Raw genomic sequence first — 22,946 nt, forward strand, 5'->3', positions numbered from 1 at the left:
TACAACCTCTTAACATGATTATAATCTTAAAAGGAAATACACAAACTTGTATACAGAAAATAGATAAGCTACAAGGATTTACTGTAGAGCACAGGGAACTATACCCAATGTCTTGTAATAACCTCTAGTGGAACATAATCTGCAAAAAACCGAATCACTATGATGTACACCTGCCTGAAACTAACACAGTGTTGTAAATCGGCTACACGTCAATAGAAAACAAAAAAAGGGGAATAAATATTACGCTTGTTAATTAAGACGTTGGGAATGATTCAAATGAGACAGCAGATATAGAAGTGCTTTAAGAATAAAGGTGCCGGGGGGCGGGCAGCAAGTGTATTCATTGCTCCTCTCAGTATTTTATCGTGTCACTTACCCTACCATTTCCTTGGAGAAAACAGGTTTAGTTAAAAGGCACAGGCCTTTGGTTTGGTGACGAAGAGGGTGGCTAGTAACTGGTGACCACCAGCCCTCAGAAACTGAGCGTCCTGGATGGAGATGGCTGAGGGGGGACTCGGGTGGGAGGGTTTTGATTCTTCTGTGCTGTCATCGTTTCAGAGTGTGAGGGGGACGAAGGCTGAGTCCTGATCCCTGGGCGGCCACAGCACCGCTAAGAAAGGTATCCGGACGGTCGCTAAAGATGGTCCGGCTTTACTCCAGCGGGGCTCTCCCTGGGGCGCTGCAGCTGGGCCTGGGGGGGGGCTTCCAGCCCAGGAGTGGGGCGGGGTCGTGATGGAAAACATCAGGGGCCAGGGGATTCTTTCTGGAGGCAGGCTAGGGGGTCAGGCTCCCCTGGGTGGTCAGCACGAGCTCCGGCTAAGCTGACCCAGCAGGGGTCTTGCTGAGACTGGGCGACGCAGGCCAGCTGGACCGACGCTGACGGTCAGACACTGGAGGTCGAGCCTGGAGGGGCTGAGTGTGGGCCCGGAGGGTTTGTGCGCCTCACAGAGGGCTTGTTGTGGAAGGGGGAAGGGAGCTCCGACCCAGGTCACGGAAGCAGGTGCTTCACGCACCGCGTTTATCCAGAGATGCGGTCTGGCTGTGGTTAGAAGCCGTGCTGGTCGGGCTCTACAAGTGGAAGAGGAATCCCGCTCAGGTTAAAGACCTGGAACACTGAGGCTCAGAGAGGGCAAGGAACTCTTGCAAAGCTTCACAGTGAACGCACATTGCGTCTTTATGCTGAAGACGAGCCCTACCATCCTCACCTCATCTGTGAAGCCTTCTCATCACTAGCTGACCAGAGAATAATAGCTCAAGATGCTAAAAGGACTTTCCAGAGTCACAGAGTTAGTAAGTCAAAGAGCTGAACTATTTATTTCCCCAAGGAACCTTTTAATTAGAAAAATACAGAAGAGTACAAAAACAGAAAACAAAGTTCCCATAAACAGACATGTGATTGTTAGTAACATGCTGTATATTACGTTTAATTGCAGGAATGTGAGCTTTTATGTTTTCACCATCATTATGTATACATTTGGATATAGTCACTGAGGTTATCATAGGGTTTTAACATGCAAAATAAGATAAATTAGAACAAATCAATCATTTAAGTTTGTTGTAAATTCCCTATCTGTTGCAATGTGTAGATTGTTTATATTTTAGAGTAGCAAATTTCTTAAAAATTCAAAACAGCAAATACTTTTTGATCACCTTGCTTACATACTAGATACATAATATATATGACCTATACATAATTTGTTGTCTATATGTGTCAAAATTCATATATATAACTACATAAACCAGAGTGGAATTTTCTTACTCTGATTCTCAAGCTTACTTCCCACAGGTAACCAGTACTGAAGTTTGGTGCAAATCCTTTCAGGCTCTATTTTTTTTTAAGTAGAGCTAAAATTGTAATCCAGGTCAATGTGCTCCAAATTCTGTGTTCTTTCCATTAAGTGAGATAGTGTGTGTAAAGTACCAGCAAATGCCTGGTGTGTAGTAAGCACTCAGTAAGCTGTAGTTTTGTTTCACTTCTGTTAACACCGCTGAATGGAATTAGTGATCAAATCAGTGAATTCTTGGTGCAAGTTTTGTTCTCAGTACCACACTGGGTATAGGATGTACTTGAGAAGGTGTGAAGGGTACAGAATGTCATTTTAATAATACCTACAGGTAAGGGAGTCCAGACAGAAGCCTGGCCGGGAGGATACTAGGTAACCTGGTAACAGAGCAGGGCGTGAAGGCTGACCTTCAAGGCCACAGTGATCGTACCCCTTAATCCTCCAGGTGTTGTCAATGACCGTTCCCTCGCTTTTGATAAAAACGCATTGCAGGCGTATGGCAGTTTCCACGTGGGCCTTCGATGTGGCGAATGTAACTGTAAGCAGATAGGTTAGGGGGTCCCCAGAGAGAGAGAACTAGGAATGGCTTTCTTGACATAAGATAACCCATTTTGTGATGTAAGCCTGGCCACAGTGCTTGCCCTTGAACGGGTCTCAGTCATTAATCTTAAGGGAACAAAGGAATGCAGGAACAGAGAAGAGGCAGTCAAAAGTAGTGCAGTGATAAGCAGAGTCCTAGCTCCTCTTCAAGGGATAGGCCTAATAATACATCCTTGAGCTCTGAGGGAACTAAGGCCCCCTCCCCAGTGGAGGTTGGAACAATGACGGTGACCCTCCTGACTTCAATCAACCAGAGCTTGGACTCTGTCGACCTTTGCCCCAATTCTATGCTGAGTTCTCCTCTGCTCAAGCCCCTCATGAATATGCGTGTACCCTAGCTTAAAACTTCCTCAGTTTTGCTGTCGGGGAGACACTGCCTTGAGATCCCCGGTGTTCTCCTTACTTGCTGCAAGTAATAGTAAATCCCTCCTTCTCTCCATCTTCGGCTTGGTTGTTGGCTCGCCAGCCACCAAGAGGCGAACCCAGTTTTTGGGTAGCAAAACCACCAGACTGTGGAGGCTCGAACTCCATCGGATATGCCTGGCTTCATGGCCCACGTAACTGGAATAACGACTTCAAATCCAGCTGCCTTTGCTGCTCAGATCTGCCTCTGCACCATCCCCTCCCGGGGTGCGGACCTGTCTCTGGAGGCCGCTTAGTTCACTCAAGTTCTGGTTGCTAGAAGCTTCTGTGTGGTGCCTCAGACAGCACTCTCCTTTAAAACTAATTTTGCCAGGGTAAAATCTCACTAAGTTGAGCCTTCAAACAGGGATGGCACACTTGATCTTTGTTAACAGAGTTCCTACACCAGTGAATTTTCAGGACTCTATTAGCCAGTAAGAGCAATTCAGGCTAAAATTAGTAGCTTCCTCCAAGGAGAGCTCAGTAAATGAAAGGTTCTGTAACCATGTCTTTCTAGATCTAGAAATGGATTCTTATGTGTAAGCGTTGTACTTTTAAATAATTAATTAATTAATTAATTTTTGGCTGCGTTGGTCTTTGTTGCTGCGCGCGGGCTTTCTCTAGTTGTGGCGAGCGGGGGCTACTCTTCATTGCGGTGCACGGGCTTCTCATTGCGGTGGCTTCTCTTGTTGCGGAGCACGGGCTGTAGGCACGCGGGCTTCGGTAGTTGTGGCATGTGGGCTCAGTAGTTGTGGCATGTGGGCTCAGTAGTTGTGGCGCACGGGCTTAGTTGCTCCGCGGCATGTGGGATCTTCCCGGACCAGGGCTTGAACCCGTGTCCCCTGCATTGGCAGGTGGATTCTCAACCACTGCGCCACCAGGGAAGCCCCATAAGCGTTGTATTTTTGTGACACTGGATTGTGTCAAGCACACCTCTTATGGAACTTTAACAATAGCATGACTTAATTTTATAAAACTCATAAATGAGTAAATGAATGACTAGGGCCAAATTCCAAGAACTCCCGAGAAGTGCTCAGAATTCCAGGATGCCTAAAGCTCAGTCACCAGCCCCCTCCTGCTTGCCTCAGGCGCTGTGCTTTGGGTTGCAGGTCTTCCCTCCTGAGCTCTCCTAGAAATAATGCAAAACATTGTTTAAATATACTGGAATTTAGCTTTTTTATTTAGTTACCCTGGCCTTCTTATTCCAGATCGGCCTGGATTTGCAGGAGGTTACAGATTAATTTATAAAGAAAAATTTCAAAGCAGAGAAATGCGGATATGCCAGACAAAGGAAGCCAGTGGTCCGGCACAGGCCCCGTGCTCTCTTGGTGAGAATAAAGGCATCCGTGTTATTTGTTGAAGTGTTCTGAGTTAGTGTTCTGTTTTGTTTATAGTGACCTTGAAGGGGCTGTGTTTGGATCCTGGCTTTGTTTTGTAACCTCTACTTTATTGTTTCTGATTTTTATCAGTGTTTGTGCTTGCAGCATGTTTATTTTGACAGAACCTGGTGGGCCCCAGGTACAAATTCATCTCATGCAGGTAGCACATCTTAGAACCATCACCATGTCTACGTTCAGTATTTCCATCCTGAAGTCTTTCCAGTCCAGAAGACCAAGCTTATTTGACCCTGGTTTGAAAGGGTGTAGATATATAATTTTATCATTCTTATATATTCCCATGAAGAAGGAGTTCTTTAATTTCTACTGGGTAGATTATTCTTCAGTGGGTGTGCTGGGGTTTCACATCAGTTTGTAATATTTGTGCCTGGTGGGCCCGGAGATATTTGTGTGCCTGTGTGTTTATCTCCTGACCCTCGCGACTCACTGAGAAGGGAAGGTGGGGACCACTGGGCTTCTTGCCACGGCCTTGCTTTCCAGGTAGCTGGTTGGTATGTAAAATTTGGCTTTCCCCCTCCAAGCCCTAACCATTAACCCTGACAGGGCCCCCGTGCCTGTCACCACTGGGTCTGTTCTCGGGGCTCCTGCAGGCCTCTTCCAAAGACAGACTCAGAGCCTCTTTTCATTTTAAAAAATTTTGCTGCTAATCATTTCTGGAAAAACCCAACAGGTACAGTTGATTTTTTTTCTTTTTCAGAGTAGTAAAGATACAAAGCTTAAGAAAATGTTTATAGACGCCTACAGTTCTGGATTCTTTTTATAAAACGTACTTTTAAATCCCTCAAGTAATACACGTTTGGTGTGAAAACATAAGCAATACTGACGTATACCGAGTAAAAAGTTTCTCTATGGATGGTAATTTGTTGGGCAGAGTGTTTGCACGTTAAAATTGTGATGGATACTAACAAATGGATGCCTTCCGAAAGCGTTGTACTGTTTACACGCCACAAGCAGCTTATTTCCCTGCACAGCTACCAGTTTCCCTAGGTGCTTCCCAACACTGGGTACAGCTTTGCAAATGTTTACCACTTTGATAGGCGGAAAAGGGCATTTCATGTTTATTTGCATTTCCCTCATTACAATGGAATTGAATATCTTTTTATATTTTATTGTTTGGCTCTTTTGTGAGACATGAAATCAAAGTCATCTTGTACTTGGGAATGTGTGAGGTTACCTCTCCTGCTTCTGAGTTTTGGTGAGAGACCAGAGGACGCTTCGGGCCGGTCCTCCTCTGCCCCAGCCTGGGGTTAGGGCGGGGGCCCTGCCACGTTCGCCATGACTGTGGCTGTAACCTATCTTACCTACAAAAAGTAACAATTTTCGGCTGTCATAATTAGCCGTCAAAGTCCCTTCAACTGCCTGTGAACTACACCACGTGTGCCACATCTTACTTGCTCGTCAACGTGAGGCTCCCCGAATGCGAGGGACCAGCGAGCACCACGGCGGGTTCCAAGGTGGCCTGGCCAGCGCAGCTGCCCACTTTTCCCTCGGCCCCTGGGCTCCTAACGTGGAGACGTTGGAAGCTCGCGTCCCTCCCCCTGCCTATGGCTGAACACGGTCCCTGCACCCGCCCCGGCCGAGCCCACCGCCTGCTGCCCATCCCGGGGCTCGGCCGCACCCTCCCCCCGGCAGGTCCACGTGCCCAGCGCCTCCGCCCTCGGGGGTCCCTGCCACCATTCGCGAAGTTTCCCACCCGAACGGCGGGGCTGGTGCGCAGCCCCGGCACCACCAAGCGCGGGGGCGGGGCGCCCTGGCGGGAACTGGAACCGCTTCCAGTCCCGCCCACCGCGCCCTCGAGCAGCGGGCCCAGGGGTGTGCGCATGCGCACTATGCCCGCTCCGCGTCCGGCGGCTGTCGCCATGGTGACCGGAGCCCCGGCCGCCCCGCCCCCCGCGCCGCTGCCCCGCAGACCTGGCCGCGCCCCCCCGCGGGGTGAGGGGTGAGGGGGTCAGCTCGGGGTGGGGGGGATCCCGGGGTGAGGAGTGAGGAGGTCCGCCTGGGTTGCGGGGCCCTCGGCCTGAGGGGTGAGCGGGGGCGGTCCGAGATGAGTGGGGGCCAGGTGAAGGGGGCCCGGGTGAGAGGTGATCCCGGGTGGAGAGTGAGGGGGTCGGCCGGGGGTTTGGGGATCATCCCGGGGTGTTGGGGGGCCCGTCGTAGGGGTGAGGTGTGAGGTGGGGGTCAGCTTGGGGTGGCGACCCGAGGTAAGGACCTCGTGGAGTGATGTGGGGGGCGGGGACCTCGCTGGAAGGAGGAGGAGCCTCGTTGGAGGTGTGGGAGGGTCGGTCGGGGTCAGAGGGCCTGGCCGGAGGGCGGTGACTTGGGTGGGGGGGACCGCAAGCAGGGGAAATGGGGCCCGGGGGTGTGGCCCGACCCGGAGGTGGGCCCGGTCCCGGGCCGTACGGTGGGTCTCGTTCGGTGCGGGGACCGGGTCCGGTCCGGGAGGGGCCGGGGCGGGGCGGGGCGGGGCGGGGGTGGGGAGGGTCCCGGTCCTGGAGGTGGCCCGCCCCGCAGGCCGGCCCCGCCGGCCCCATGGCCGCGTCCGGTCCTGCAGGAGCCGCAGCCGGTGCGTCCGCGCGCTGGGCCGACCGAGGAGGGGCGCGCACGACGCACGGACGCACGGACGCCGGCGCCCGCCCGGGAGCATGTGGAAGCTGGGCCGGAGCCGGGTGCTCCTGGACGAGCCCCCCGAGGAGGAGGATGGCCTGCGGGCGGGGCCGCCGCCCTCCGTCGCCCCCGCCGCCGCCGCCGCGCAGGTGAGGGGGCGCGGGTGGGGGAGGGCGCGGGTGGGGGAAGGCGCAGGTGAGGCCTGCGCTGCGAGGTTGGAGAGGCGCACAGGTGGGGTGCGCAGGTGAGGCCCGCGCCGCGCGGCCCGTTAGGATCCCGAGGCTGGTCTGGGGGCCACCGCGTGGCTCGTGGTGACCCCCCACGTTAGGAGTGACTGAACCCCGCGCCCCGCCACCCCCCTCGTGCGGGTTCGGGACCGCGGGCGCAGTCCCCGGAGGTGGGAGGGCGCAGGGCGCGCACCCAGAAACCTCGGGCCGTGGCCTTGCTGCGGACGGGGACCCGCCTGCCGGGTGGATGGTGCCCGGGCCGTCCTCTCCGCGGCGAGTCCGGGACCGCGCCACGCCGGGGCGGACTCACGGGCAAGGCCTGGACCGGTGGGGGCCAAAGCAGCGCGCTAAGTGTGCTAAATACTTGTTTGGATAACCAGCAGACCTTCACCTGAGTTTAAACCTTTGGCTGGAGGAAGAAGGCAGATGTCCTTTATACAGAAAGACACTGGCCTTACAAGTTCAGAGATGTGCCTGGAATGTTTAGAATTTTTTAATTAAAAAGGATCCCAGGTGGATCCTGTCTGCGCTACAAATGCTTCCCTCCACCTCACCCCCAACGCAGCGCTCCTTTCCATGTGCAGTGAAATTCAGCTCTTTATTTTATTTTTAAAATGACGGTGGTCATACAGTTTCTTGTTTGTTAAATGTTTGGAAACTCTCCTGTTGCTTGTGGCCTGTAACGGAAGTTAATGGGGATCTGTATCTTTCTTCTCAGAACTTGTAAATAGTTCACCAGATTGTTTCTTTCCTAGTTGGTTCTAAATAACTTCCCTTGGAACTGAAGTTGTCTCATCTTGATAAAACATTTTTTTTATAGGAGTTAAATGCCCTTGATTAAGCATTTAAATATGGTCCCTATCTGAAGTGTCTTTCAGAAATCAAGTTTTGGTGGTATTAGTGCTTACCCTACTATTTATTTTTTAAATCTCAAAATTTTATGGTTACTTTATAAATTTATTTATTTATTTATTTTTGGCTGCGTTGGGTCTTCATTGCTGCACGCAGGCTTTCTCTAGTTGCGGCGAGCGGGGGCTACTCATCGCGGTGGCTTCTCTTGTTGCGGAGCGCGGGCTCAGTAGTTGTGGCTCACAGGCTCTAGAGCTCAGGCTCAGTAGTTGTGGCGCACGGGCTTAGCTGCTCCGGGGCATGTGGGATCTTCCCGGACCAGGGCTGCAACCCGTGTCCCCTGCATTGGCAGGTGGATTCTTAACCGCTGTGCCATCAGGGAAGCCCTTTATGGTTACTTTAAACAGCAGCTCTCTTAAATATAATGTTGAGAATTTATATGCAGTTTAAGTGTGGTTACAGAGTTACTTAATTTTGTAAATAATTTATTGGTCAAAGATAAGAAATATTTGTTGTTTCTGAACAAACTCTTAAAATTTTTAAATTGATTCTTCCTATGTTCTGCTTCTATTTCTCCTAATGAATCCTAAAACACCTTTTCTCCTCTTAAGTTAAATTACTAACAGGGAAAAGTTGGAAGGATAGGAGATTGAACACCCACATATATACTTCCTAGACTCAACCATTAGCCATTAGTGACACATTTATTAAAACTTTTTTCCCAATATTCAAGTTTACAGAATTACAATCTATACCTTTTTTTCTCACTGTGTATTTGTGTGTGTGTTTTAATAGACTTTATTTTTAGGTACCCAGCAATTGAGTGGAAAATGCAGAGTTCTCATATACCCCTGTCCCCATACAGACACAGCCTTCCCCTGATACTAGCAAAATCCCGTTTGTTACAACCAGTGAACCTCCACGGACACATCATTATCGCCCAGAGTCCACAATTTACATTAGGGTTCCCTCTTGGTGGTGTTTGTTCTGTGGGTCTGAACAAATGTGTAATGACATGAACTCACCATTATAGTGCCATACATAGGAGATTCACTGCCCGAAAAACCCTCTGTGCTCTGCCTGTTCACCCCTTCCTACAGCCCCACAACCACTGATCTTTTTAGTCTCCGTAGTTTTGTCTTCTCCAGAATGTCAGAGTTGAATCATAAAATATGCAGCTTTTATGGATTGGTTTCTCTTACTCACTGAGCAGTATATTTAAGGGTCCTCCCTGTCTTTTCACGGCTTGGTAATTCATTTATTATTATTATTATTTTTTAAAGGGAATGGGAAAGGACTTTTTTTTTTTAATTATTTATTTATTTATTTATTTATGGCTGTGTTGGGTCTTCGTTTCTGTGCGAGGGCTTTCTCTAGTTGTGGCAAGTGGGGGCCACTCTTCATCGCGGTGCGCGGGCCTCTCACTATCGCGGCCTCTCTTGTTGCGGAGCACAGGCTCCAGACGCGCAGGCTCAGTAATTGTGGCTCACGGGCCCAGCTGCTCCGCGGCATGTGGGATCTTCCCAGACTAGGGCTCAAACCCGTGTCCCCTGCATCGGCAGGCAGATTCTCAACCACTGCGCCACCAGGGAAGCCCTGGACATTAGTTTTTAACTCACTTGGATAAATACCAAAGAGTGTGATTCCTGGATCATAGGCTAAGAGTATGTTTTGCTTTGTAAGAAACCAGACTCTCCAAAGTGACTGTACCAATCTGCATGCCCACCAGCAATAAACGAGAGTTCCTCTTGCTTCCTGTTCTTGCATTCCAGCATTCGATATCAGTGTTCTGGATTTTGGTCATTCTATAGGTGTGTAGTGGTATCTCATTTAATTTGCATTTCCCTGATGACATGTGATGTGGAGCATCTCTTTATATTGCTCATTTGCCATCTGTATGTCTTCTTTGGTGAGATGTCTGGTCAGATTTTTTTGCCCCATTTTTTAATTGAGTTGCTTTTTCTCCTTATTGTTGAGTTTTAAGAGTTCTTTGTGTATTTTGGATAACAGTCCTTTATCAGATGTGTCTTTTCCAAATATTTTCTCCCAGTCTGTGGCTTGTCTTTTCATTTTCTTAACATTATATTTCACAGAGCAGAAGTTTTTAATTTTAATGAAGTCCAGGTTATCAGTTATTTCTTTCATAGATCATGTCTTTGGTGGTGTTTCCCCAAAGTCATCAGCACACCCAAAGTCATCTGGATTTTATCCTGCGTTATCTTCTAGGAGTGAGATTTGACTGCAGCTTCTGTGTTACTTTATTAAGGTTATCTACAGTTTGATGTGTTGAAAACTTTGCTATAGAAAAGCAGACTTTTTGTGGCAAGTCAGTCATACTCTAAATTTAGTTCATTTCATCAGGTAGATTGATCTTTATCCCAAAGCCAGCTTCTCTTAGCATTAAACTTTAAAATTCACGACAAGTCTACCATAAAACTTCTGCTGGCAAAATTTTATTTTAAAGTTGAAAGAGGTAGGAATTAATATGAGAAGAAGTTAATGGGTCTGTTAAATTGTGTCTCATTAGAAAGATGGTCTCATTCTGTTTCATTTTCAGTCTCCAGCGGCCCGTCACCACCCCTCCGCCCCTGTCAGCCCGTTCGTATTAAACATGTAGGCTCAGAGTACACTTTGTCTTATTCTAGAAAGGCATTTAGTTTGTATTCAAATCTGGTCTGTTCGACCTACTTGAAAATCAGGTCACATGGCTGTAATCTGTGTTTTTTTTAAAAAAGAAAAAAATAGCTTAGTGTTAGGTTCTAATAAGTTTGAAATGTGAGGCATTCAGTCATTACTTGGATTTAAGGAACACTTGACTGTTACTAAAATAGCTTTAACATTATAGAAAATAAATTTCTCTGAGCATTTCTTTAGGCAGTTGGCCTTTTTTGTCATGAATACACATCTATTTTGTGTTAAAGTATAACAGTGGGGTTTTTAAGGTGAATCATTTATTGTAGTCATTTAAAAAAGAGAGACTTACAAGTTTTAATGAGTCTAATTTAAAAAAAAACAAATCTGCTGTGCATGTGGTAAAAGATTTCTGGATATTAAATGCTGGGTCTTAACTTCTTCCTCTTTCCAGTGGGAAGTATTGTTACCTTTTTTTATATAGCTATCCATGAAACATTTACGCATATACATAAATGTATGTTTAAAATCATGCATTTGTTTTCCCACTACAAACATTTTTCTGCACTTTGAATTGTTCCCTCGATAAATAATATGTGTATCATGGAGCACTTCCTGTCTTAGCACTGCAGCTGAAAAAAAATCATCTTTAAGCCTGTGTATTATTAAATCTAATTGGGTTCCTTCTGGTGGATATGAAGTTGCTGAGTCTTCTTTAGGCCCTGCTCCGGGGTCTGTGAGCGGTGAGAAGGAAATGGGGGTCTGCAATGAGATCCGCATGCTGAGGTTTGGGCCGGCCTTCACTTGCTTTGAGCTGCACTGCACTGGGAGTTAGCTAGCTGTACTTTAATGTCCTTAAAAACAAAACTCACGGCATTTTTGGCCTATTTTCATGTTAAAATTTTAAAAGGCTTAGACATATTCTGTAGGCATTCCAAAAAAAAAATTCAGGGAACATTTCAGGTGCTTTTTACTCTGCTCTGAAGATAGGAAGAACCAAGGGGTAGTAAGTCTTAGCTGAGATGACACCAAATCTTTCTTGTGGGGTACTGTGAGAGCTCTGTTTAAGTTTGCTTTATGGTGATGGGAAGAAAGGAGTGAAGTAGATGCTTGAAGGTTTATGGGAGCGCTTTAGTTGAGAAAGTAAATGCTCTAAGGCCTCACACTCTTTCATGGGGGTGATATACTGGGAGGAGCATGGGCTTTGAGGATAGACTGGACTTTAATTAACAACTTTAAGACACTTACCCCTTGCTTTTTCCACTTAGCAATACATTTTGGATCCGACTGTTATGTGAAGAGCTGCTTTATTCTTTCCAGTGTTTGTGTGTGTTTCAGTGTTGTATGGTATTTCCTGGTATGGATATATAGACTTTTTAAATGCCAGACCTCTATTGGTGACCTTTAGGAGGTTATTTCTAGTCTCTTTCTATTACAAACATGAGCATAAATCATTTCACATATCTGACGATAGATGTCTAGAAGTGGAGCTGCTGAGTCCAAGGGCACCTCCCTTTGTAATTTTTTTTCAATCAAACATTTATCATTTATTAGCTTATTTTTCTTTTTTTTCTTATTAGTTATCTATTTTATACATATTAGTGTGTACATGTCAATCCCAATCTCCCAATTCATACACCCCCTGCCCCGGCTTTCCCCCCTTGGCGTCCATGCGTTTGTTCTCTACATCTATGTCTCTATTTCTGCCTTGCAAACCAGTTCGTATGTACCATTTTTCTAGATTCCACATATATGTGTTAATATACGATATTTGTTTTTCTCTTTCTGACTTATTTCACTCTGTATGACAGCCTCTAGGTCCATCCATGTCTCTACAAATGACCCAATTTCGTTCCTTTTTATGGCTGAGTAATATTCCATTGTATATATGTACCACATCTTTATCCATTCATCTGTCGATGGGCATTTAGGTTGCTTCCATGACCTGGCTATTGTAAATAGTGCTGCAGTGAACATTGGGGTACGTGTGTCTTTTTTTTTCTTTTAAAGCTTTTTTTTTAAATTAATTAATTTTATTTTATTTATTTTTGGCTGTGTTGGGTCTTTGTTGCTGTGCGGGGGCTTTCTCTAGTTGCAGCGAGTGGGGACTACTCTTCATTGCGGCACACGGGCTTCAGTAGTTGTGGCTCGCGGGCTCTAGAGCGCAGGCTCCGTAGTTGTGGCGCACGGGCTTAGTTGCTCCGTGGCATGTGGGATCTTCCCAGACCAGGGCTCGAACCCGTGTCCCCTGCATTGGCAGGCAGATTCTTAACCACTGTGCCACCAGGGAAGCCCCATGTGTCTTTTAGAATTATGGTTTTCTCTGGGTATATGCCCAGTAGTGGGATTGCTGGGTCATATGGTAATTCTACTTTAGTTTTTTTAAGGAACCTCCATACTGTTCTCCATAGTGGCTGTATCAATTTACATTCCCACCAACAGTGCAAGAGGGTTCCCTTTTCTCCACACCCTCTCCAGCATTTGTATGGAGACACAAAATACCCCGAATAGCCAAAGAAGTTTTGAGGAAAAAAAAACAGAGCTGGAGGAATCAGACTCCCTGACTTCAGACTATACTACAAAGCTACAGTAATCAAGACAATATGGTACTGGCACAAAAACAGAAATATAGATCAATGGAAGGGGATAGAAAGCCCAGAGATAAACCCACACACCTATGGTCAACTAATCTGTGACAAAGGAGGCAAGGACATACAATGGAGAAAAGACAGTCTTCAATAAGTGATGCTGGGAAAACTGGACAGCTACGTGTAAAAGAATGAAATTAGAATGCTCCCCAACACCATACACAAAAATAAACTCAAAATGGATGAAAGACCTAAATGTAAGACCAATTATAAAACTCTTAGAGGAAAACATAGCAAAAACACTCTTTGACATAAATCACAGCAAGATCTTTTTTGACCTACCTCCTGGAGTAATGGAAATAAAAACAAAAATAAACAAATGGGACCTAATGAAACTTAAGAGCTTTTGTACAGCAAAGGAAACTATAAACAAGACAAAAAGACAACCCTCAGAATGGGAGAAAATATTTGCAAACAATGGACAAAGGATTAATCTCCAAAATACATAAACAGTTCATAGAGCTCAATATCAAAAACACAAACAACCCAGTCAAAAAATGGGCAGAAGACCTAAATAGACATTTCTCCAAAGAAGACCTGCAGTTGGCCAAGAGGCACATGAAAAACTACTCAACATCACTAATTATTAGAGAAATGCAAATCTAAACTACAATGAGGTATCACCTCACACTGGTTAGAATGGGCATCATCAGAAAATCTCCCTTTGTAATTTTGATAGATGTCTCGAAACTGTGCTCCCAAAGAGGTTGCATGAATGTATGCGTCAACCAGCCATGTATGCAACTGGCTTTCAGGATGGGCTGGCCAATATGATACGATGCAGTATGTCTGCAGAGTTTTAGATCTGATGGGTGAAAAGTACTACCTTAATGTGGTTTTAATTTGTGTTTCCCTCGTGGATGATATTAACTAGCTTTCCCTATGTTTATAAGCCTAAATGAAGACTTCTAAAATCTTCCCCACCGTGTCACTAGATGGATTAAACTGGAGTCAAAATAACTGCATATATGTGCAGATACAGCCTGGTGGTTCAGATATGGACGTTGTCTCTGGTGTCCATATCCATATGCCTTGGTTGAGTCCCACCCCTGCTACTTGTTAGCCAGATGCCCTTGTGCAGCTCCCCCCCCCCCCCCCCCCCCCCCCCCGATCCAGACAAGCTTCAGGTTTGTTTTTCATCTGTGAAATTGGGATAAGGTGAAGCTACTCTACCGTGTATTGTCTGTTGTCCTTAGACACTGTTAAAAGCCCTTGACTGGGTTAGTGCCACCATGTGCCAGATGTGTAAACCAGTCACAAAGCAGGAGGGTGACAGCTACTACTAGGTGGTGACAGAGACTCTCTACTCGACCAGAATGGAGTCAGGCTCCCTTGTGCCCTTGTGCCCTGTTTCTGATCAATGTCAATGAGTCTTGACCCTGAGAATCTTTGTCAGCAGCTCTGGAATCTTCTTGCTGCCCATGTGGCCCGGCCAGGGTGGGGGTGGGAGGCTGCAGATTGACAGGAGCTTTGAGGGTGGCAGTGACAGTGGTCCCAGCATCAGCCCGGCTGCAGTCCTACCAGTGGCACCGACCTCCTGCATCTTACTGATTTGATAGCATTTAGAGAGCACTTAACTCTCTTCCTGAGAGTCATCTAGATTCTAGTCCAGAGGCTCCACAGAGAAGGATTTTATGTCCCCTGCTGTGACCCTCACGCCGAGAAAGGGCTGGAGGTGCTGTCCGTGCTTGTGAAGTGAAGGGACTGGGCGCAGGAGTGTCGGCACCACCAGGTGTGGGAACTGGGGTTGTGTGTAAAGTGCTGAGGGGGTCAGTGCAGGTCGTCAGGGAAGGAATCGCAGCATCCGTTTTCTTTTCACCGGCCTGGAAGGATGAGTGGGAGTCATCCAGCCTAGAAGATCTGATTTCTTCCTGGATACAGGTTCATTTGGGACTAGGCAGATACTTCTTTGTGGGGTTAGTCTTATTGGACGTTCCCATGATAAATCTGATGTTTAGTCCGCAGAACTCCTTTCATCAAATAAAAGCAGACAGTTAGTTGAGGGAAGGGGAGGAAGAGGAGGAGAAGATAAAAGATCAGAGGTAAAATACTCCTTCCCTCTAGATTCACTTAAGGCATCTCAAAGGAGACCTGAAGTTTCTCCTGTTTATGAGACAGAGTAGCACAGTCCAATAGAAATACAGTGCAAAAATTTTCTGGTAGCCACATTAAAAATGTTTTTTAAAAAGGTGAACTTAATTTCAATGCAATATTCTAAGTTAAATATATCCAAAATATTAATTATATCAATATGTAGCCAATATAAAAATTTGTTAAGGAGTTACTTTACTTTCACTTTTTTTCATACTAAGTCTTTGAAATCTGGTGTGTATTTTACATTTACTAGCACATCTCAATTTGTATACTCACTTTTCCTCAGAAATACGTGGTCAGTATTTAGATTTTATAAAATTTGCAGTTGAAGAAGTAGATTGTTTTACCCAAGTTGTTCTGAACATACATAAAAGTTTTCTAATAACTGAATTGAGTGTCTTTTTTTTGAATTGATACATAAATAATTTAAAATGCGTTTCCTCAGTCATGCTAGCCCTCTTCCAGCTCCCTGGCATCTGTGTTTAGCTGCTGGTTAGTGAATTGGATGGCATAGTTCCGGACTTTTCCCTCAGATTCAGATCAGCTCATCTCAGGTTTGCGGATGCTTGTACGTGCCTGGGCCTGTGAACCTCTCTAGGCATGAGCTGGTCGAATTCCAAGGTCCCCCGCCCTGTCCTGTTAGCACAGTGGCCACTTGAGGATGGAAATGGTTAAGGCTTGGTGTCCGTCTCAGGCCCCAGGCCCCAGCACACTACTCTGTATAATGTTCACCCGTCAATGCTAATATTAAGCATTTAGATTGAAATTGTTATTCCTAAGAGTTTAAAATCCTAGTTCATAAGATTCACTTTTACTGATTTTACTAGAGCTTAAGGTCATATGACTTAGAATATTCTTTAAAAATTGCTACTCATTAAAAATTGCATCACAGAAGATTGTGATGTACCTTAAGGAGAAGATGCATGTTAGGTGAGCTTTGTTCAGGCGTGAGGTCAACGTTAGTGACTATACAATACATATTAAATAAAGTGTCTTTATACAGAAACACACACAAAACAAGGTTATGTATTGAATGATTGATTAAAATGTGACAGAGGCTCACAGGAACCTGACCCCGTATTTCCTGTAAGAGCAGTGATTCAGTATTTGCTGATTCATTGTCCGTGGCAACTTTTACAGCGCAGCTGCCTTGAATAATGAGAATCAACTGTATTTTACATTTGAGGAACTTAAGGAAGCTAAAAAACTTGTGTAGAGTTATGTAGCCACTAATAGGAATTTGAATCCGGGTTTCTCTTGAGGTTTTTTTTTTTTTTTTTTTTTGCTACCCTCTTTCTCTTACCTTACAGGTTATCATAAATTTGTGATATTTTTCTTCACTTTCCAAACATTCATATTTTATATTCAACAAATTCTAGGGCTTCAACAATTAGTGCCTTAAAAAGCATTGATAAAATTGTGTCTTGGCTCAAATTTCAACAAAACAAACACCCTAGGATGCTTTTGCTTTTTTTGCTATGCTTAAGTATTGTAATAATGAGTGTATTTATCGAAGTCTTACTATGGGAGATAGATGGTTCTCTGGTGAATTAGCAAGTGAAAAGTACTAGAACATTGTGAGAAAAGCAGAGCTGTCACACATACACGCTCCCTTTTCTTTATTCACCTCCTTTTCAACTTAATTATTGGAGGAAGAGCAGGTAGACTTTAAGCCGGTTCTTGAGGAAAGACAGTGAGAAAGGGGGGAAATGGCGTAGCTTTGGATCCGAAAGAGGTTTGGGAGATAGAGAACAAACCAATTTAACTGGCACGGGAGGTTGGGAAGCCCCATTGAGGGTTTCAGACTTCACCTTTTAGACAAATATTGAAGGCCTTTGAGTCAGGGCTTCATGCTATTTGACAGGGAATACTTGTCTGAGGAGGAGGAGGGGTTAGAGGCAAGGTGCATTTAAAACAGGATTCTGGTGTAGGAGTTCGGACGTGAAATAAGAGCCTGAATTCTAGATGGATTAGTATCAGGACAAGCGGGAAGAAGTGAGCTTGCCAAAGCCGATGGAAGAGAGCTGTTGCCTTTCGAGGTGCAGGTCAAAGGCTGAAGGGCAGTCAGAGTGATCAGGACGAAGATGTCTCCTCTGAGCAGCAGGGAAGCCCAGGGCGCTGTGGCTTTGGGAGCAGCTTAGCGAGTTGACTGTGGACGCGTGACTTGGGGACGGCGTCGCACATCCTGATGGACGAGCCGCGCAGGTGCGCTGCTGGGGGAGGAGCTGAAGGGCTCATCATTTGTGAAAAACCGCAAGGACCTGGCTCTCCATTTCAGAACTTACAGGGCAGATGATGAATGAACTGGGACCAGGGGAAAGGGAGTAGGTAGCCCGGTGTCAGCAGGCAGACCTGGGCCCACCTGTCACTAATTGTGTGACTAGGGGCAGATGAGTTAGTTATTCCCTCTCCAGAATCCCTGTTCTCAGTGAGAGGTTTAGAGCAGGAATTGGGCTGTGCGGGCTATACAGTCTCCATCACAGCTGCTAACTTTGCAGCTGTCCTGTGCAAACAGCTATGACGTGTGTAAGTGAACAAGTGTGGCTGCGTTCCAATAGAACTGTATTTACACAGACAGGGCTGGGCCATTCTTTGCTGACCCCTGGTTTAGACTAAAGGTTCTTTGAAGTCTCTTCTAATTCTAAGGCAACTTGATTCATTAGAGGTTTCCAGTGTGGAATTTGTTGTGATTTCGGGTACAAGTAGGAAGTCTTAATTGCTAAACTTGGAAATAAATGGCAGGGTGCTAGAGCTCATTTATATTCTTCCTGGGCTTACATTTTATTAATTAACAAGTGTGCATTTGTATAGCTTTCCATGCTTTCACATAAATTAATTGTCTAGTTTGGTCCTTTATCTCATTCCATGATGAAATGAGTCATGCTTTTATGGTCAAGGAGATGACATTAAGAACAGCATGTGAATCGTCCGCATCATCTTAACCCAGATGGAGCGCGGAGGCCAAAGGAACCGGGAGGTGTTTTGTAGACAGTAAGAACTGTGTGTGTAATGGTGTTCATCTTAGTTCTGTGGAGCCTGGGGGCCAGCAGGTGCCCTTCTGGGGAGACTGCTGACTTTCCCCTAGTAGCACGTGTTCATTGGGTGTACAGCTCCCTAACCAGAGAGCATCGTTTGCACCAGCAGGGGCTCTGTGTCCAGGTTCTGGCCTGTCATGTGAGAGGAAGCCGTGTGTGCACCTGCCGTGCTTCCTCTCTTTGCCTCGTCACATAGGTCAGTGGTGGCGGGCTGTCTTCCACCCCAGAGGTGGTGTGGTGTTGTGTTGTGTTGTGTTACACCAGCAAATTTTACTACAACCAAGAGGCTTTATTACACAATTACCCCCAGTGACCTACTGTAAGTCACGTACCAGTTACTTCATTCTCCCTCTTCTGTATCAGTTAAACTTTAAAATAATACCTGATGTGATTTAGTGCTTCCTTGTAACTATTTATATCTCTTTTTAGATCTTCTTTGCCAGGTATTTGGCTATAGCTAAATACTAAGCTTGTTGACTGAAGACCAATAATACTTTTTAAAAACAAAGTTTTATAGTGATGGTGTTTTAAACAATAAATGGAGAAGTTTTGCCCCAAGATGTAATTATAGACATTGATCGATGTGGCAAGAAAGTGTGCTAAGAAATTTTACAGAGAAAAGACAGTCTGTAACTATAATTAAGACTGATCGGGCTTCCCTGGTGACACAGTGGTTGAGAATCTGCCTGCCAATGCAGGGGACACGGGTTCGAGCCCCAGTCTGGGAAGATCCCATATGCCGCGGAGCAACTAGGCCCATGAGCCACAATTACTGAGACTGCGCGTCTGGAGCCTGTGCTCCGCAACAAGAGAGGCCGCGATAATGAGAGGCCCGCGCACCGCGATGAAGAGTGGCCCCCACTTGCCGCAACTAGAGAAAGCCCTCGCACAGAAACGAAGACACAACACACCCATAAAAATAATAAATAAATAAATTAAAAAAAAAAAAGTAGAGCAATTTAAACAAAAAAACTCCTAAAGAAACTAAAAAAAAAAAAAAAAGATCATCTCCACACCTTTCCATCTTTTTTTTTTTTTTAATTTTTATTTATTTGTTTATTTATTTATGGCTTGTGTTGGGTCTTCGTTTCTGTGCGAGGGCTTTCTCTAGTTGCGGCAAGCGGGGGCCACTCTTCATCGCGGCGCGCGGGCCTCTCACTGTTGCGGCCTCTCTTGTTGCGGAGCACAGGCTCCAGACGCGCAGGCTCAGTAGTTGTGGCTCACGGGCCCAGTTGCTCCGCGGCATGTGGGATCTTCCCAGACCAGGGCTCGAACCCGTGTCCCCTGCATTGGCAGGCAGATTCTCAACCACTGCGCCACCAGGGAAGCCCACACCTTTCCATTTTTATCATAAGGAATATATATATCTCCATGTTGTTTTTTCCTGATACCAAGCAGTTCTCCAATTTTCTGACACCAAGTGGGTGTTCTGCGATTCATTTCAGTTCTGACACTACCTGAAGTTAGCACAGACCCCACAAGTGAAGGGGCTCAGTCCCACAGGACTGCTGCCATGTCAGAAGTCAGTCACAAATTGGGTGCCCAGGCAAACATAAGATGAGTGATGCCAGCAAGATGGTGGAAAGGAAGCCCCAAACTTGTTTCCCCTCGGAGACACTGCCTTAACCATATATGGTCCAAAAAAGCCTTTATGACTCCAGAAACCAGTTAAGAAGTTGCAGTAAGCCAGGCAAGCACAAAGCTGAGAACAGCTGCGTTGAAATGGGTAAGGAGGCTGCTTCATTTCACTCACAGTAGCCATTCCCACAAGTGTACCTTAGCACAATTGGTAGTAAACGCCAAACTCATGACTTCTTCGTCAGGAAGGTAATAGAAGAGTGGAGCATGTGCCCTACGTTCTGGCTTTTTGAGAAGCTGCCCAAGGGACTAGTTTGTCTCACCTGACTGGCATACTTGGCACACCTGGGGCCACTGAGAACAAATGAGAGTTCAGCTGCTTGTTGCAGTGCCAGAGAACCTACAGTCCCACAGACAGATGCCAGAGGAAAAAGAGGTTACAAGCTCTGGAAAGAGAAACTGAGAAAACTCTCTAATTAGGAAATTACATGCACAACCTCAGAGGAGACACATCCCCAGAAAAGATTTAGAGGCTCGCAGAATCTCTAGCCAGCATGATGGGTGAAGGTCTTTCCCTGTATGAAGCCAGTCCATAAAGACTGGGAGAGGTGGCAGTTTTTTCAAATGCCCAAATCACAGCAAAAAATAATGAGGCATATGAAGAAACAGGTAAATATGGCCTAGTCATAGGAACAAAATAAATATCCAGAAACTGACTCTAAAGAAGTTGAGATCTGTGAATTACCTAAAAATTCAAATTAATTGTATTAAACTCAGTATGCTACAAGAGAGCATAGAGAACTAACTGCAATTGTGAAAATGATGCATGAACAAAATGTAAATGTCAACAAAGAGGAAGTATAAAAAAGACCAAATTCTGGAGCTGAAGAATACAATAGCTAAATTGAAAATTTCTCTAGGGGGTTCAACAACAGAATCGACCAAGTAGAAGAAAGAATCAGTGAGTTTGAAGACAAGTCACTTGAAATTACCGAGTCAGGAACAGAAAGGAAAAAGAATGACAAAGAGTGTAGAAGGCCTAAGAGACTTATGGGACACGAATAAGTGGACCAATACATGCAGTGTCAGAGAACTAGGAGAAAAGGGCAGGAAGCTTCCCAAACCTGAGGAAGGAGATAAATATCCAAATTCAAGTTGCTCAAAAGAGGCCCAAACCAAGACATATTATAATAAAACTGTCACAAGGCAAAGCCAAAGAGAGAATCTTGAAAACAGCAAGAAAAAAGCGAGTTGTCACATACAAGGGAGCACCCATAAGATTCTCAGTGAATATCTTAGCAGTAACGTTACAGGCCAGGAGGAAGTGGGATGATATAGTCAAAGTGCTGAAAGAAAATAAAAATGCCAACCAGGAAAACTATCTGGCAAAACCGTCCTTCAAAAATGAAGGAGAAATAAGACCTTCCCAGAGAAATAAAAGCTGAGGGAGTAATTACATTGTCACTAGACTTGCTTTACCAGAAATACTAAAGGGAGTTCCTTCACGTTGAAATGAAAGGATGCTTGATGTAACATAAAAGCACATGAAAACATAATGCTTTTTTGTTAAAGGTGAATATATAGACAGGTTTAAAATCTGTAATACTGTGATGGTGGTACGTAAATCACTTTTAATTTGAGTATAGAACTTAAAAGATAAAAGCATAAATATAGTAACTATAAATAAATGTAAAAAGATGTAATTTGTGATATTGATAACAAGTGGAGGGGAGATGTAAAGGAGTAGAGTTTTTGTATGTGATTGAAGTTGTTATTAGTTTAAAAGATTGTTGTAACTATAAAATATATTATGTAACCCCCACAAAAAAATACCCATAGAATATACACAAAAGAAAATGAGAAAGGGATCAAAGCACGTCCCTATAGAAAACCAGTGAAACAAAGGAAGGAAGCAAGAACAGAAAAGAGGAACAAATAAACTGTAATAAGACATACAAAAAACAATCAACAAAATGGAAATAGTAAGTGCTTCCCTATCAGTAATTACTTTCAGTGTAAATGTATTAAACTCCCCAATCAAAAGATACAAAGTAGCTGAATAGATTTTTAAAAATAAGTATGCAAGTACATCAGATAAAAAATAAGTCAAAAATTTGTCACAAGAGACAAAGTGGGTCATCATATAATTATATATATTATATATTATATGTGTAATACATATATCACAGCTCCCAAATATATGAAGCAAACATTGACAGAATTAAGGACAGAAATAGACAACAACATAATAATAGTAGGAAACTTGAATACCCCACTTCCAGTAATGAGTAGAACAACATACAGAAGATCAGTAAGCAAACAGCAAATTTGAACAACACTATAGACCAAATGGACCTAACCAGACTATATAGAACATTCCCAACAACAGCAGAATACATGTTCTTCTCAGATTTACAAAGAACATTCTCCAAGGGAAATCATGTTAGGCCACAAAACAAGTCTTAATAAATTTAGTAAGGTTGAAATCATACTGAGGATCTTTTGAACCACAATGGAATGAAACTAGAAATCAATAGCTAAAGGAAAACTGGAAATTCATAGGTATGTAGAAAGTAAGACATTCTTGAACAACCAGTGGGCTAAAATCACCAGAGAAATTGGAAAATATCTTGAGACAAATGAAAACAAAAACACAAGACACCCAAATTTATGGGATGTAGCAAAGCAGTACCAAGAAGGAGTTTATAGTGGCAGATGCTTACATTAAAAATTAGACCTCAAAAAAAAAAAATTAGACCTCAAGTCAATATATTTACACTTTAAGGAACTAGAAAAAGAACAAACTAAACTCAAAGTTAGCAGAAAGAGGGAAATCGTAAAGAATGGAGCAGAGAGAAATGATTAGATAGTAGAAAAACAATAGAAAAAAAGTCAGTGAAACTAAAAGTTGGTTTTTTGAAAAGATTAACAAAATTGACAAACTCTCAGAGGAAAAAAAAGAAAAATCAGAAATGAAAGGTGGTATTAAAACTGATGTCATAGAAATAAAAAGGATTACAAGAGATTGCTATGAACAATTATACACTAACAAATTTGATAAACTGGAAGATATGAATAGATTTCTAGAAGCATACAA

The 22,946-nt window shown here is 44.5% G+C and overlaps 1 protein-coding gene across 2 annotated transcripts in view; it reads left to right on the forward strand.

Annotated features, from left to right (window-relative positions):
• The first annotated feature begins 4,361 nt into the window (after positions 1–4,361).
• The window catches only part of LOC118887772 (testis development related protein), a 57,023-nt gene continuing 38,438 nt past the window's right edge, over positions 4,362–22,946 (forward strand). Inside the window, exon 1 of one of the 2 annotated variants that reach the window (XM_036838512.1) lies at positions 4,362–4,426. Coding sequence is in view for 1 of the 2 variants with exons in the window: in XM_036838510.1 (XP_036694405.1) it covers positions 6,826–6,936 (111 nt within the window). In the remaining variant the exon portion in view is untranslated. Of the gene's footprint in view, positions 4,427–6,723; positions 6,937–22,946 lie in introns of those variants that run through there. The other variant, XM_036838510.1, reaches the window with a different exon arrangement.

This window comes from Balaenoptera musculus, chromosome 21, assembly GCF_009873245.2.
Source record: "Balaenoptera musculus isolate JJ_BM4_2016_0621 chromosome 21, mBalMus1.pri.v3, whole genome shotgun sequence".
NCBI classification, from domain to species: Eukaryota; Metazoa; Chordata; class Mammalia; order Artiodactyla; family Balaenopteridae; genus Balaenoptera; species Balaenoptera musculus.